The sequence below is a fragment of the Trachypithecus francoisi genome, unplaced genomic scaffold (assembly GCF_009764315.1).
Source record: "Trachypithecus francoisi isolate TF-2019V2 unplaced genomic scaffold, Tfra_2.0 Lachesis_group8, whole genome shotgun sequence".
Taxonomy (NCBI): Eukaryota; Metazoa; Chordata; class Mammalia; order Primates; family Cercopithecidae; genus Trachypithecus; species Trachypithecus francoisi.
In genome coordinates this window covers 56,923,702-56,937,870 of record NW_022681473.1, presented here as the reverse complement: position 1 = coordinate 56,937,870, position 14,169 = coordinate 56,923,702, and the positions used below count along the sequence as shown (strand labels likewise).

General features: G+C 35.6%; 1 protein-coding gene across 10 annotated transcripts in view; it reads right to left on the bottom strand.

Moving 5' to 3' along the window:
• The window catches only part of STK33 (serine/threonine kinase 33), a 247,396-nt gene that overhangs the window by 42,134 nt on the left and 191,093 nt on the right, over positions 1-14,169 (bottom strand). For all 10 annotated transcript variants that reach the window (XM_033205712.1, XM_033205718.1, XM_033205715.1 and 7 more), the window contains 3 exons: positions 6,893-6,968; positions 2,377-2,489; positions 1,839-1,924 (listed from right to left, as the gene is read on the bottom strand). In XM_033205712.1, coding sequence (XP_033061603.1) covers positions 1,839-1,924; positions 2,377-2,489; positions 6,893-6,968 — 275 coding nt within the window. The remainder of the gene's footprint in view (positions 1-1,838; positions 1,925-2,376; positions 2,490-6,892; positions 6,969-14,169) is intronic.

Below are 14,169 nucleotides of genomic sequence, written 5' to 3'. Positions count from 1 at the left end.
GAAATCTATTTCTCCTACAGTCTTCCATATCTCAGTAAATGGCACCAACATCGAACCAGTTATTTGAATAAAATCTAGATGTCATCCTTATTTCCTCTCTTATCCTCATTCTTCATCTAATCCATCATCAAATTCTATCAATTATGCCTCTAAAATATAACTCACATTTTTCTCTTCATCTCTATTCTATCCAAGTCACTATAAAATCTCTCAACAATACTACTTCAATATCTATCTAATTCTCTATTTCCAAGCCCTTCCCCACCCAAATAGTCAGAATGATCTTTTAAAAATGTTATCGGCCAGGCATGGTGGCTCACGCCTGTAATCCCAGCACTTTGGGAGGCCAAGCCGGGCAGATCACAAGGCCAAGAGATTGAGACCATCTTGGCCAACATGGTGAAACCCCGTGTCTACTAAAAATACAAAATACAAAATAAAATACAAAACAAAAAATACAAAAATGTGCTGGGTGTGGTGGTATGTGCCTTTTGTCTCAGCTACTAAGGAGGCTGAGGCAGGAGAATCGCTTGAATCCAGGAGCCGAGATTGTGCCACTGCACTCCAGCCTGACAACAGAGTGAGACTCCGTCTCAAAAAAAAAAAATTATCATATGCTAATTTACATTTTAAATGTAATTATATCATGTATCTCCAATACCTAACACAGTATCTAGCAAATAATAGATCTACAATTTTTAATAGATGAATACTCTCTAGTAATATTCCCATATGGCTCTAATAATTTCTAATCTCAGTTCTCAGAAAAATTTCTGAGATACCTACAGACCTATCCACTTACTGAATTATTCACTCATTCAGCAATTGTTTGAGGATTGTATTAATCGAAATTAGGTCCAGCTGCACACTATAGGGTATTTTAAAGATGACAGAAGTCTGTTTCCCATTCATATAAAAAATTCTGGAGGTAGGCAGTGAAGGGTTGACATGGCAGCTCTGTGAGCTACTATTATGGTTCCTTGCATCTTGTTGCTCTGCCATTTCCAGATTCCACTTTATAATCTAATATGGCTACTCAAACTCACATCTGCATCTACCAGGAAAAAGGAAGTATACGAGAAATGCCACACCAGCTCCATTTAAGGACACTTCCCAGAAATTGCACCCACTTCCACTTGCATCTCACTGACCATCACGATAACTAGCAAAGAACACTGGGGAAGAGTCTTTTAACTGGACAGCAATGTTTCCAACTAAAAGTCAGGATCCTTATTATTATAGAAGGAGAAGGATAAATATTGAGGGACAAGCAGTAGCCTTTTCCAAGGTTCCTCTTGTGACCAGGTAATGTTTGGATGTAGGGATACGAAGATCAGTAAGACACAAGGTCTGTGCTTGAAGAATTTAGTCTAACGGCAGAAAGCAATATGTAAATAAATAAAATTCCAAACCAGGAGACTGCCACTGTTTGGAGATCATGGCTTTTCTGAGTCCCCAAAGATTTTCTATACCCCAAGAGTTGAAAGAGAGGTGAGTGGTTCCAGTGTTTTACATCACTGAACTATATAGACTGTTTCAACTTTCCAGAGCTATAATATTGGACATTTTTCAGCTCTGTTCTATTGGACATGATACTTTCATGACACTGAACAAAGATCATTTAAACCTCTATAAATATATATAAACAACTGTGACAACAGTTCTAACAGTTTGAAAATGCTCATTTTCAGAAATGTGTCAAGACTCAATGTTTTTTAATTTGACAGAAAATCAAACTAACTGACTGTTTTAAGATTATACAGAAAATTCCAAGACAAAATAAAAAGAAATGAGCAATGGTGGCGTGTCAGAAAGAAAGAAGTAATATTGTAACTTACTGTTAACCACTGGTTATCTAGTAGTTCCTTAGCTGTGATTCTGTGAGCAGGATCTACTTTCATAAGTTGTTTCAAAACACTTTTAGCTAAAAATAAGAAAAAAATCCTGAAAAATCTTATTTATTTTAACTACAATTAATAGCATACATTTTATAATTTTTTAGGATTAGGTCTGTATAGCAGGAAAGAAAGATGCCACATATACAATAAAAATCATCAGTATAAATGCCTAATAAATATAGTTTAAAGTCTAAAGTGAAGTTTTATTGCCTGGATTACCTAGTTTAATGGTCTATAGTAAACATTAGCTAGATGATCAGCAAATTTCCTCTTTAACTTTTACTACGTATTTTCTGTTTTTGAAAGTTTTGATGATGAACAATCACAGTGAAGATATTTCTATTTCCACAAGTAAATAGTGTTCATTTCCACAAGTAAATTTAATGATGAAACAGAGATTTAAAACATTTTAACCACTGGCCAACTTTCTTATGTTACTTATATTAGCTTTAGTAAATAATAACACACTTATACTTACCACAATCACTTATGGAATTCCAGACTGGATTTTCAAAATGTAGTTCTCCTTTTCTTATTAAGTCAAAAAGCTTCTCTTCTGAGCTTGCCAAAAAGGGTGGTTCTCCACAAAATCTGCAACAAAAGCAATCACTTTGTTTAAATTTTTTAAATAACAAAAATAAGGCTATTAAAATTAAGTTTCCATAGGACTTGGAAGTAGTGCTGCTTCATATTTAAGGAAAGGATAGGAAGAGATGGGTACCTGCCTGGAAGTAAAAATGGAAGCAACAGGGTTTTCCAAGATCAGTGCTAGGCTCTTATTTCAATATTTAGAGAAAGGATCTGGTAGAGGAAGTATGCAAGTATACACTGAAACCTCCAGATTAGCAATGACCCAAAGCTCTTGCAGGTGGGGAAACACGAAGCTTAAATGGGGCTAAAATACAGGAAGGTGAGTGTAAGAGTACAATAATAGTCGTAGCTAATGAAGGAGATACACTTCGAGAGGGAGCAACAGGAAGGTAATACCTTAAGGTACGTAATGCAAATTGACTCAACTGAAAAATACAATGAGTTATCAGGGTCTAATTAGTTACCAAAGTCTAATGACCAGCTAAGGCTTTTATCCATAGTAAAATACTATACAAATGTTAGCAATAATAAAAATAAACCAAGACTAACCCTGAGAATTTCTTTTTATTTTTTGAGATGGAGTCTCACTCTGTCTCCCAGGCTGGAGTGCAGTGGTGCGATCTCGGCTCACTGCAACCTCTACCTCCTGGATTCAAGTCATTCTCTTGCCTCAGCCTCGCGAGTAGCAGGGATTACAGGCATGCACCACCATGTCTGGCTAATTTTTGTATTTTTAGTAGAGATAGGGTTTCACCATGTTGACCAGGCTGGCCTCGAACTTCTGACCTCAAGTGATCTACCTGCCTTGGCCTCCCAAAATGCTGGGATTACAGGCGTGCACCAATGCGCCCAGCCCTAACCCTGGGAATTTCTATAGGATCTGAGTCAAAGCCAAAAAGCCATTAAAATTGACACAACTCTTCAAAAATTGTATATGAAATGAAAAGGGTCTGAATGTGGAAAAATCAGACAATAATTTGACCCGCTGGCCTGAAAGGGTGAAAGCTGAGTACACATAATGACCAACATCAGTAAAACCATGGGTAGTGTGTATAAAGGAAACATGGGCTTGTAATACAGAAACAAGATATCTTTAGACTCTTAATAGAACATGGCAAGCCTATAAAGCTATTACTTCAATAAGTGGTCTAGGTCAAAACTACAAGAACAAGCTTAAAAGCTGACTTCAATTCTTCATAATACAATATCAACAAATGTCAGCCATCCTCATTACTGTCAACTCCAACATCTGAGGGCAATCCTAAGACAACAACCAGATTTGTCCAAAGACAACCAGACAGATGAAATTAGATTCATCACAGGGGCAACTCTGTGTCTATTCTTCAACTCTCAGGAATATATTTTTATACTTCATTGATGAACGAATAAAATGGTGTAATTTCATTATACTTCCCAAACTGCTGGTCTACACTGTACATAAGTATACTAATCTCTATATCTTTTAACAGTTACATTCTTACTAATTTTCTTTATATTTTTAATTATTTAAAAATCTAACTCATGAACATTTTCTGAATAAATCAAAATTTGATTTTTTCATAGTAATAATGATGATTATGATGACTTTTGTGGGGAGAAAAGCTGCTTTCATCCTAGTGGTTTATCAAACTAGACTGGACAATAGAGCTTTTTCATTTACCAATAGGTTCTTACTAAGTATTTATCAGTATCATATTGTTCTGCAAACTCTTATTTTAATACTTTTTATCTCTCTAGCTCATTCTGATTTCCTCTGTCTCATCCTATTCGCCTAGATATTTAGTTTTAAAATGCAATTAAAAAGCTATGGAAAACAAAATAGCCAGAAAAATGGCCTTCTGGACAATTACTATATATTATAATAGTGCAGGCCAGCAAAGGCCTACTTCATTGAGCCTGTTATCAACCAGTGATATGCACATTCACCAATTTCTTAGCTGCCTCTGCATTGCCTGACTAGCATGCAAGTATAGCTTAAGGGCTACATCTTAAAAAGTTCACTTTTTTCTGTTCTTTGCAATTTTACTTACATAAAAATGTATCTAATGGTTGGTTAATCAGCAGCATACAAAATTTTATGACAGCAATTTCCTCCACATCCAGAAAAGGGAATCCAAGAAATGAAAAATCTCTTAAAGTCTTCCTACTATTTTGTTGCATTCATAGAAATCAAAACAGCAGAGGACAGTAACTACAAAGAATATTTACTTATGCTAATTTCACCTTGAGGAAGTATGTTAGCACTATCTGATTAAATAGAAATGAATCAGAAGTCACTGAAAAACAAGCAAATAAACCCCCTGGAGAAGGTAATATGTTTGTGCTCTTGGTGAAGGAAATTATAACACCATTGGGCTCAGACAGATTAATGAATAGGCACTGATTAGCTAAGTAAGAGTCTACTGTAAAGAAAAGACAACGTCATTATGATGGTATGCAGTCACACTCTGAAGCAGAAAAATTAAAATTATATTTCTAAGAAAGAGAAAGATAGTTAAGATATAATACATTCACTTTCCTTAACACCAAGTTCAAACTAAGAAGGGAGCAAACACTATATGAATTGCATAATATCAGATTATATGTAGGATGTTTGACTCATGCTTTCGATAAAGCCTTGAGAGTATAAAGACTAATTTAAAAGCTATACTTTAATTAAAGACTAAGGCTCAGAATTTTTGCACCATGATTTTAATCAGCACAAAATGATCAAAAACTTTTTGAATACTTTTATACTTTATGTAATCTAAGCAACAATGTGTGTTGACCAGCTGAGTTACAGCTACAATCACATCATCCAATTTCTACTGCCTGTGTATTCCACTTCACAGAACTGTGAAAATGTAACTACTGTGATGTCAATATTTAGAAATGATCTGGAAGAGGTAGTGCATAGTGAAATCTTCAATATGACCATAAAACCAATGTTGCATCAACATAAAAATGTTCACATTCACCAAGAGGCACAACAATGGTCACTAACTTTTCAGAACACCTCTTAGAAAATTCACTTTAATTCAATTTAACAAACATACTGAGCACTGAATGTATGTCTCTTATACCACATACCAGAAATGCAAAGATGAATAATCTAAGGTCTCTGTCCTCCACGGAATTTGGAACAAGGAAAACAGATACAATATATATATAATACTATAATATAGTTTTTAAAAGCTTTATGAGACTACATAAAAGGGAACAATGAATTCTATCAGATTTACACATGTGCAAACCTTCCTGGTTAAATGTTCCTATTTTATTATTTTTTCTTTCAACATTACTGTTTTGCATGCTACCTTAAAATCTTTTGTGGAGCATGAGAAAGTATATACATAATAAATGTAGGAACTCTGCTATGGTGGGGTAAAGTAGGAGTACAGAAATAGCAGGCTTTAATGTTTGAGCTGAGTCCACCCAGGAAAGAAGCTTATAAAGAAAAAGAATACACACATACCCATACACACCCCAGAGGCATGCGACACAGGATGTGTCCGAGTATTGAAATGTGACCTGGAATCATCACAGCACAGTGTAGGTGCACAGGAATACATATCTAGCCCCAAACTGGAAAGGCATGCTGGAGTCAGGTCATGAAAGACCTGCTATGCCATGCCATGCCATGCCAGGATGCTCTGATACTTATCTGTATACAAATATGTATACATGTATGTATATCTATATCAAAGGCTTTTAATCAGGAAAGCAGTATGATCAGATTTGTGATTTGAAAGGACACCCCTGGCAGCAACATGAAGGACAGACCGGGGAGGGTGACCAGAAGTAAGGAGAACAGTCAGAAAGACCCTGCAATAGTCTAGAAAAGGAATCATAAGGAGAAAAGATACAGGTGAAGAGAAATCAAAGGAAAAATGAGCAGGACATGGAGTTTGACTGAATCTTGAGAATGAAAGAGAAGGAAGAACAAGAATGACTGAAGGCTACAGCAGCATTAAGGGAACTGGGAACTATAGAATACTCCCTAGATCCTGAGTGACCCTCTACCTAGTTAGTACCCACTCCCACCTATGCTCTGCCTGTATGGGCAGAACCAGTGCCAGGCCACAGTACCTGCCTATACCTGATAAGCTATAAGCAAACTTCATGAAGCTTTTGGTTTGTAGCAAGGGATACGGGAGGTGTTAAGATTTTTCATTTTGCTCAGATCATATTGTTGCATTTATAGATCAATGAAAACCAAAGCTGAAAGTTATAAATTTACAGTATTAAAAAACACCTAAGGGATGTATACCTGACAACTAATAAGAGCGCTTTTAGAATGATCTCCCAATTGGTTTTTAAATCACTTTTTAAAAATATATATTAGTTTTAATTTAAAGTCTATATCATTCTACTGTTAGAAACTATCCACTCATCTTAAAGTGTACATTTAGCAGGCTACTTACAACATGTACATTATGACACCTATGCTCCAGATGTCACACTGCTGGCTATAGTCGTGGGCATTGATAACTTCAGGGGCTGCCAAGCAAGCAGAAATAAAATAATATTAATAATACAATAAATGTCTTTTAAATGCTTAAACACAAAGCATGAAAAATGTGCTGATGTGCTGTAATTTATTCTCCCATAGGGAAAAGAAAACCAACAGCAGATGTTAAATGAATAATGCACAGGCCTTAACAATTGATGTCACTGTATCCTCACTCCTATCATTTAGCTTCTAATGGAACAATGGTGTAAACTGTATAACTAAATGCACTACCCTTTATTTCTTTAAATTGTTAAGAAATGATTTTGCAAAGATTGTGTAGTTATAGTAGAAGACAACAATATCCCAGCCCTTTCCACAAAATAGAATTAAATATATGCCTTAAGTAGATGTAACATAATGCAAGCCCAATATGTAGAAATCTGGATTCACAGAAAAACTAACGTACATGGTTAAAAATCACTTTAGTAAAATAATAATAGCATCACTCCTATAAAAGAATATGAACTATTTCCTGCATTTTCAAATAAGAAAGCCAAGACAAAGAGAGAGCTCCTATAAAACTGGATCAAAAAGCCAACTAGTCACAAGTCATAGACTATACTAAATGTGTGTGTATGTGTGTGCGTGGTGCGCGTGCATGTGTGTGTGTGTGTGTGTGTGTATTTACATACATTTTTTGAGACAGGGTCTCACTCTATTGTCCAGGCCGGAGTGCAGTGGCATGATCATAGTTCACTGCAGCCTCAAACTATTAGGTTCAAGGTATCCTCCCGCCTCAGCCTCCTGAGTAGCTAGAACTACAGGTGCATACCGTCATGCCTGGCTAATTGTTTTTTAAAAATTATTTTAGAGATGGGATCTTGCTGTGTTGCTCAGGCTGGTCTCAAACTCCTGGCCTTAAGTGATCCTCCCACCTCAGCCTCCTGAATAGCTGGGATTACTAGCATGAGACACTACACTCAGCTGGCTGCCTTTTTAAAAAGTCACAAATGACATTGCAGGAACATGTCTATTGTACCTCTACAGCTAGGAATCAGATATCTTTAAGAAAAAATAAAAAGAAAGTAATTATAAGCAGAAAAATAAAATGTATGTATATATTTCAATAGAACTTTAAAATTTATAAAGTACTTTTGCATAAATTGTTACTTGTATAAAGTATGTTAAGAATTCTGTGAGATAGGTATGTAAGGATTTGACTCCCTTTGCCAATGAGGAAACTAAGTTTCAGATATATTAAGTGACTTGCCTAAAGTTACACAGCTGCAGAGTGCCTCCTATGCAAAAGGTGCGTTTTTATTTTAGAAAAGTTTCAATCTCTCCCACCTACACACACACACACACACACACACACACACACACACACACACACACACACACTTTTTGATAACTACTAAAACAAATGGAATTTCATTTTCTCCTTTTTCCTCTGCCTAGTGTTAAAGAAATGAAAGGCAACAAAAAGGGGTCAAAAGATTAAACAGAAGAAAGAAGGTATAGATGACTAACACTGAGCAATCTGTCTCCAAATAACTGAAAATTAACTAATATTTTCCTTTAAGCTGCTATTTGTATTCGTTAACTCTACTTAAAATCTTTAAATATGGAATTTTTAAAGTTCCAGTTACTCTATGGCCACACATCTATGACAAGGGCAAATTCTGTGACTGGATTCAGTGAAGGATTTCCACACTGGTGCAGCACACAGCAGGGGACAGGAATTCCTGGCTCTTTCAGAGTCATCTTAATTATCAGGAGCATTTCAATTTGCACCATCATCCCAGCCCTCATAGGGATGCAGAGGCCAGAGTAACTGCCAAGAAGCCATTTAGGAAGTCAGCAAAGCTCCACAAACCATCTGTCTTCTCTCTTGTTCTCTCACTTGTTATCAGTGTAGACAACTAATAAGGAGGCATAAAACTCAGGGTGCTTGAATATATTTTCCCCATGTAACTACAGACCAGATGTCTTTTGCCAACAAGGGGATATGAACAGAATCAAAAGTAGCCTTTTTCCAAATAAGATAAAACAATTTCAAAACTTTATGCATCTAGCAGACAAAAAAAGCAATGAATTAGGTATACTTTTCAGTAATAAAAATGAATAAACTACTGATACAACAACATGGATAAGTCTCAAAATCATGGCGTACGACAAAAGAAGAAGACAAACACAAAAGAGTATGTACTGTATGATTCAATGTAGATAAACTTCTAGATATGCAAAACTGAGCTGTGGCAATAGAAATCTTCAGTGGTTATGGGTGGGGGATTGACTGAAAGGGACACAAAGGAACTTTCTGGGGTGATACAAATGTTCTATGACTTGAACATGATGGAGTAGTGATTACACAAGTGCATGCATTTGTCAAAACTTAAAATTTGTGCATCTTATTGCAAGTAAATTATATTCCTAAAAAGTTGATTTTTTAAAATCTACTAAAAGTACAAAAACAATGTGTCAAAGACCTGTCTTGGTGAATGACTCTCTTAGCGATCAACAGAAGTGGCAAGCAAAGATACACCAACAATATGGAAGATCTGAATCACAAAAAAATCACATTTGATTTAATAAGCACACAGAGAAATTTTTATGCTCAACAAACCAGGTATACATACATATTTTTAAAATATCCAATGCATCATTTGCAAAAGCTGATCATGTGTTCCATCGCAAAGAAAATTCCTAAAAGTTGAAAACCTTTAAGACGCAATCACCTACCACAATAAAGAAAACCAGACAGATAAACCAAAAGGCTATGACAACTAACATGCATTCTCATGAGTTTCAAACACATCTCAACCACCTGTAAAAATTCTAAAAACACTTCTAAATAATTTTTCAATTAAAGAAGACTAAAATTAAAATTACAGTATATCAAGAAATGAGAAATGTCTGTTCATATCCTTTGCCCACTTTTTGATGGGGTTGTTTTTTTCTTGTATATTTGTTTGAGTTCTTTGTAGATTCTGGATATTAGCCCTTTGTCAGATGAGCAGATTGCAAAAATTTTCTCCCATTCTGTAGGTTGCCTGTTCACTCTGATGGTAGTTTCTTTTGCTGTGCAGAAGCTCTTTAGTTTAATTAGATCCCATTTGTCAATTTTGGCTTTTGCTGCCGTTGCTTTTGGTGTTTTAGACATGAAGTCCTTGCCCATGCCTATGTCCTGAATGGTACTACCTAGGTTTTCTTCTAGGGTTTTTATGGTATTAGGTCTAACATTTAAGTCTCTAATCCATCTTGAATTAATTTTCGTATAAGGAGTAAGGAAAAGATCCAGTTTCAGCTTTCTACTTATGGCTAGCCAATTTTCCCAGCACCATTTATTAAATAGGGAATCCTTTCCCCAATTCTTGTTTTTGTCAGGTTTGTCAAAGATCAGATGGCTGTAGATGTGTGGTATTATTTCTGAGGACTCTGTTCTGTTCCATTGGTCTATATCTCTGTTTTGGTACCAGTACCATGCTGTTTTGGTATAACATCACTCATAAAGAATGACATATTTAGCTGTTCCTAATATTTATATCTAATATTTAGAGGAATAAATATCATTTAATACTTTAAAACAAAACAAAAACAAAAACAAACAAAAAAAAAGAAATGAATCACACTTACAACACTGTATGACAAAAAAAAAGAGTCAAGGTACTCAGAGGAAAATATACAGTCTTCAATGAATTTCACAGAAAATAAGCCTGATAACAAGTATATATTCAACTTAGGAAGTTATAATAAAAAACAAACCACCAGCCACAGTGGCTCATGTCTATAATCCCAGCACTTTGGCAGGCCAACGAAGGAGGATCCCTTGAATCCAGGAATATGAGATCAGCTGGGGCAACATAGTGAGACCTTGTCTCTGCTAAAAATTAAAAAGAAAAAAGTTATCTGGGAATGGTGGCACATGCCTGTGCTCCTGGCTCCTGGGGAGGCTGAGATGGGAGGAACGCTTGAACCTAGGAGGCTGAGGCTGCAGTAAGCCGTGACTGCAGCATTGCACTCCAGCCTAAGCAACAGAGGGAGGCCCTGTCTCAAAAAAATAAAATAAAATAAACAAACAAACCAAAATAAAGCACAAAGAGGGAATTCAGAAAAGTAAAAGCAGAAATTAATGAAAAAGCAAACCAAATAACAATTAGATATGAGCTGGTTCTTGAAAAGCCCATTGGGAGCTTTACTTATTATTTATTAACTGTCCTAACCACTAACAAATTTGATTTAGATAAAATTATTAGTATTATTACAAAGAGCTAAAATTCAGGCCTAAGTGCTAGACAGTGTAAGCACTTTACATATATTTTCTCATTTACTTATCATGTCAACCTGATAAAAAAAATTATTGTCATCTAAACACTTCCTATCACCCTTCCTATTTTTTTTGTACTCAGCACTTTGCTCTAAAACATCAGATTTATAAAAATCTTGTTTAATGTTTGTGCCACAAGAATGTTAAGTTCTATGAAGGCAAAACATTTTTATGTTTTGTTCACTGTTATATTTTTAATACCTAGAACAATGTCTGACACGAAGTAGGTCCTCAAAAAATTTTTTAGAAATGAGTGACATAATTCCTATTATATATATATATAGAAACTGTGATAAAAGCAGATAATATGTGCATATTGAAGTTATAGGAGGATATAACTGCAGGTACACAAGAGAATATGAAAATTATAAGTAAACATAATATGCATATTTATGCCAGTGAAACTTAAAATCTCAATAAAAGAAACCATTTTCTAGAAAAACATAAATTATCAAAATGATTCAAGAAAATTTAGAAAACTTGGATAATTTAGTATAAATTGAAAATATAATAGAAACTTTATCCCCCAAAAGTAGCAGAACCAAAAAATTTAAGAGGAAATTTCAAACTGTTATTAGATAATTTTTAGTATCTAAAAGGTTCATTTTATGGTTCCATATGAAATTTAAAGTAGTTTTTTCTAATTCTGTGAAGAAAGCCAATGGTAGCTTGATGGGGATAGCATGGAATCTATAAATTACTTTGGACAGTATGGCCATTTTCACAATATTGATTCTTCCTATCCATGAGCATGGAATGTTCTTCCATTTGTTTGTGTCTTCTTTTATTTCATTTAGTAGTGGTTTGTAGTTCTCCTTGAAGAGGTCCTTCACATCCCTTGTAAGTTGGATTCCTAGATATTTGATTCTCTTTGTAGCAATTGTGAATGGGAGTTCACTCATGATTTGGCTCCCTGATTGTCTATTATTGGTATATAGGAATGCTTGTAATTTTTGCACACTGATTTTGTATCCTGAGACTTTGCTGAAGTTGCTTATCAGCTTAAGGAGATGTGGGGCTTAGACGATGGGGTTTTCTAAATATACAATCACGTCATCTGCAAACAGGGACAATTTGACTTCCTCTCTTCCTATTTGAATACCCTTTATTTCTTTCTCTTGCCTGACTGCCCTGGCCAGAACTTCCAATACTATGTTGAATAGGAGTGGTGAGAGAGGGTATCCCTGTCTTGTGCAGGTTTTCAAAGGGAATGCTTCCAGCCTTTGCCCATTCAGTATGATATTGGCTGTGGGTATGTCATAAATAGCACTTTTGAGATACGTTCCATCAACACCTAGTTTATTCAGAGTTTTTAGCATGAAGGGGTGCTGAATTTTATCGAAGGCCTTTTCTGCATCTATTGAGATAATCATGTGGTTTTTGTCATTGCTTCTATTTATGTGATGGATTACATTTACTGATCTGCGTATGTTGAACCAGCCTTGCATCCCAGTGTTGAAGCTGACTTGATTGTGGTGGATAAGCTTTTTGATATACTGCTGGATTCACTTTGCCAGTATTTTATTGAGGATTTTCGCATCGCTGTTCATCAGGGATCCTGGGCTGAAATTTTCTTTTTTTGTTGTGTCTCTGCCAGGTTTTGGTATCAGGATGATGCTGGCCTCATAAAATGAGTTAGGGAGGATTCTCTCTTTTTCTATTGTTTGGAATAGTTTCAGAAGGAATGGTACCAGCTCCTCTTTGTACCTCTGGTAGAATTCGGCTGTGAATCTGTCTGGTCCTGGGCTTTTTTTGGTTGGTAGGCTATTAATTATTGCCTCAATTTCAGAATTTGTTACTGGTCTATTTAGGGATTCGACTTCTTCCTGGTTTAGTCTTGGGAGGGCGTATGTGTCTAGAAATTTATCCATTTCTTCTAGATTTTCTAGTTTATTTGTGTAGAGGTGTTTATAGTATTCTCTGATGGTAGTTTGTATTTCTGTGGCATCAGTGCTGATATCCCCTTTATCATTTCTTATTGTGTCTATTTGATTCTTCTCTCTTTTTTCTTTATCAGTCTGGCTAGCAGCCTATCTATTTTGTTAATCTTTTCAAAAAACCAGTTCCTGGATTCATTGATTGTATGAAGGGTTTTTCCTGTCCCTATCTCCTTCGGTTCTGCAAAGCTGGAGGCATCATGCTACCTGACTTCAAACTATACTACAAGGCTACAGTAACCAAAAGAGCATGGTACTGGTACCAAAACAGATATATAGATCAATGGAACAGAACAGAGGCCTCAGAAATAACCCCACACATCTACAACCATCTGATCTTTGACAAACCTGACAGAAACAAACAATAGGAAAAGGATTCCCTATTTAATAAATGGTGTTGGGAAAACTGGCTACCCATATGCAGAAAACTGAAAATGGACTCCTTCCTTACAACTTATACAAAAATTAACTCAAGATGGATTAAAGACTTAAATGTAAGACCTAAAACCATAAAAACCCTGGAAGAAAACCTAGGCAACACCATTCAGGACATAGGCATGGGCAAAGACTTCATTAATAAAACACCAAAAGCAATGGCAACAAAAGCCAAATTTGACAAATGGGATCTATTAAACTAAAGAGCTTCTGCACAAAGAAACTATCATTAGAGTGAACAGGCAACCTACAGAATGGGAGAAAATTTTTGCAATCTATCCATCTAACAAAGGGCTAATATCCAGAATCTACAAAGAACTTAAATTTACAAGAAAAGAACAACCCCATCAAAAAGTGGGCAAAGGATATGAACAGACACTTTTCAAAAGAAGACATTTATGCAGCCAACAAACATGTGAAAAAAAATGCTCATCATCACTGGTCATTAGAGAAATGCAAATCATAACCATAATGAGATACCATCTCACACCAGTAAGAATGGCGATCATTAAAAAGTCAGGAAACAACAGATGCTGGAGAGGATGTGGA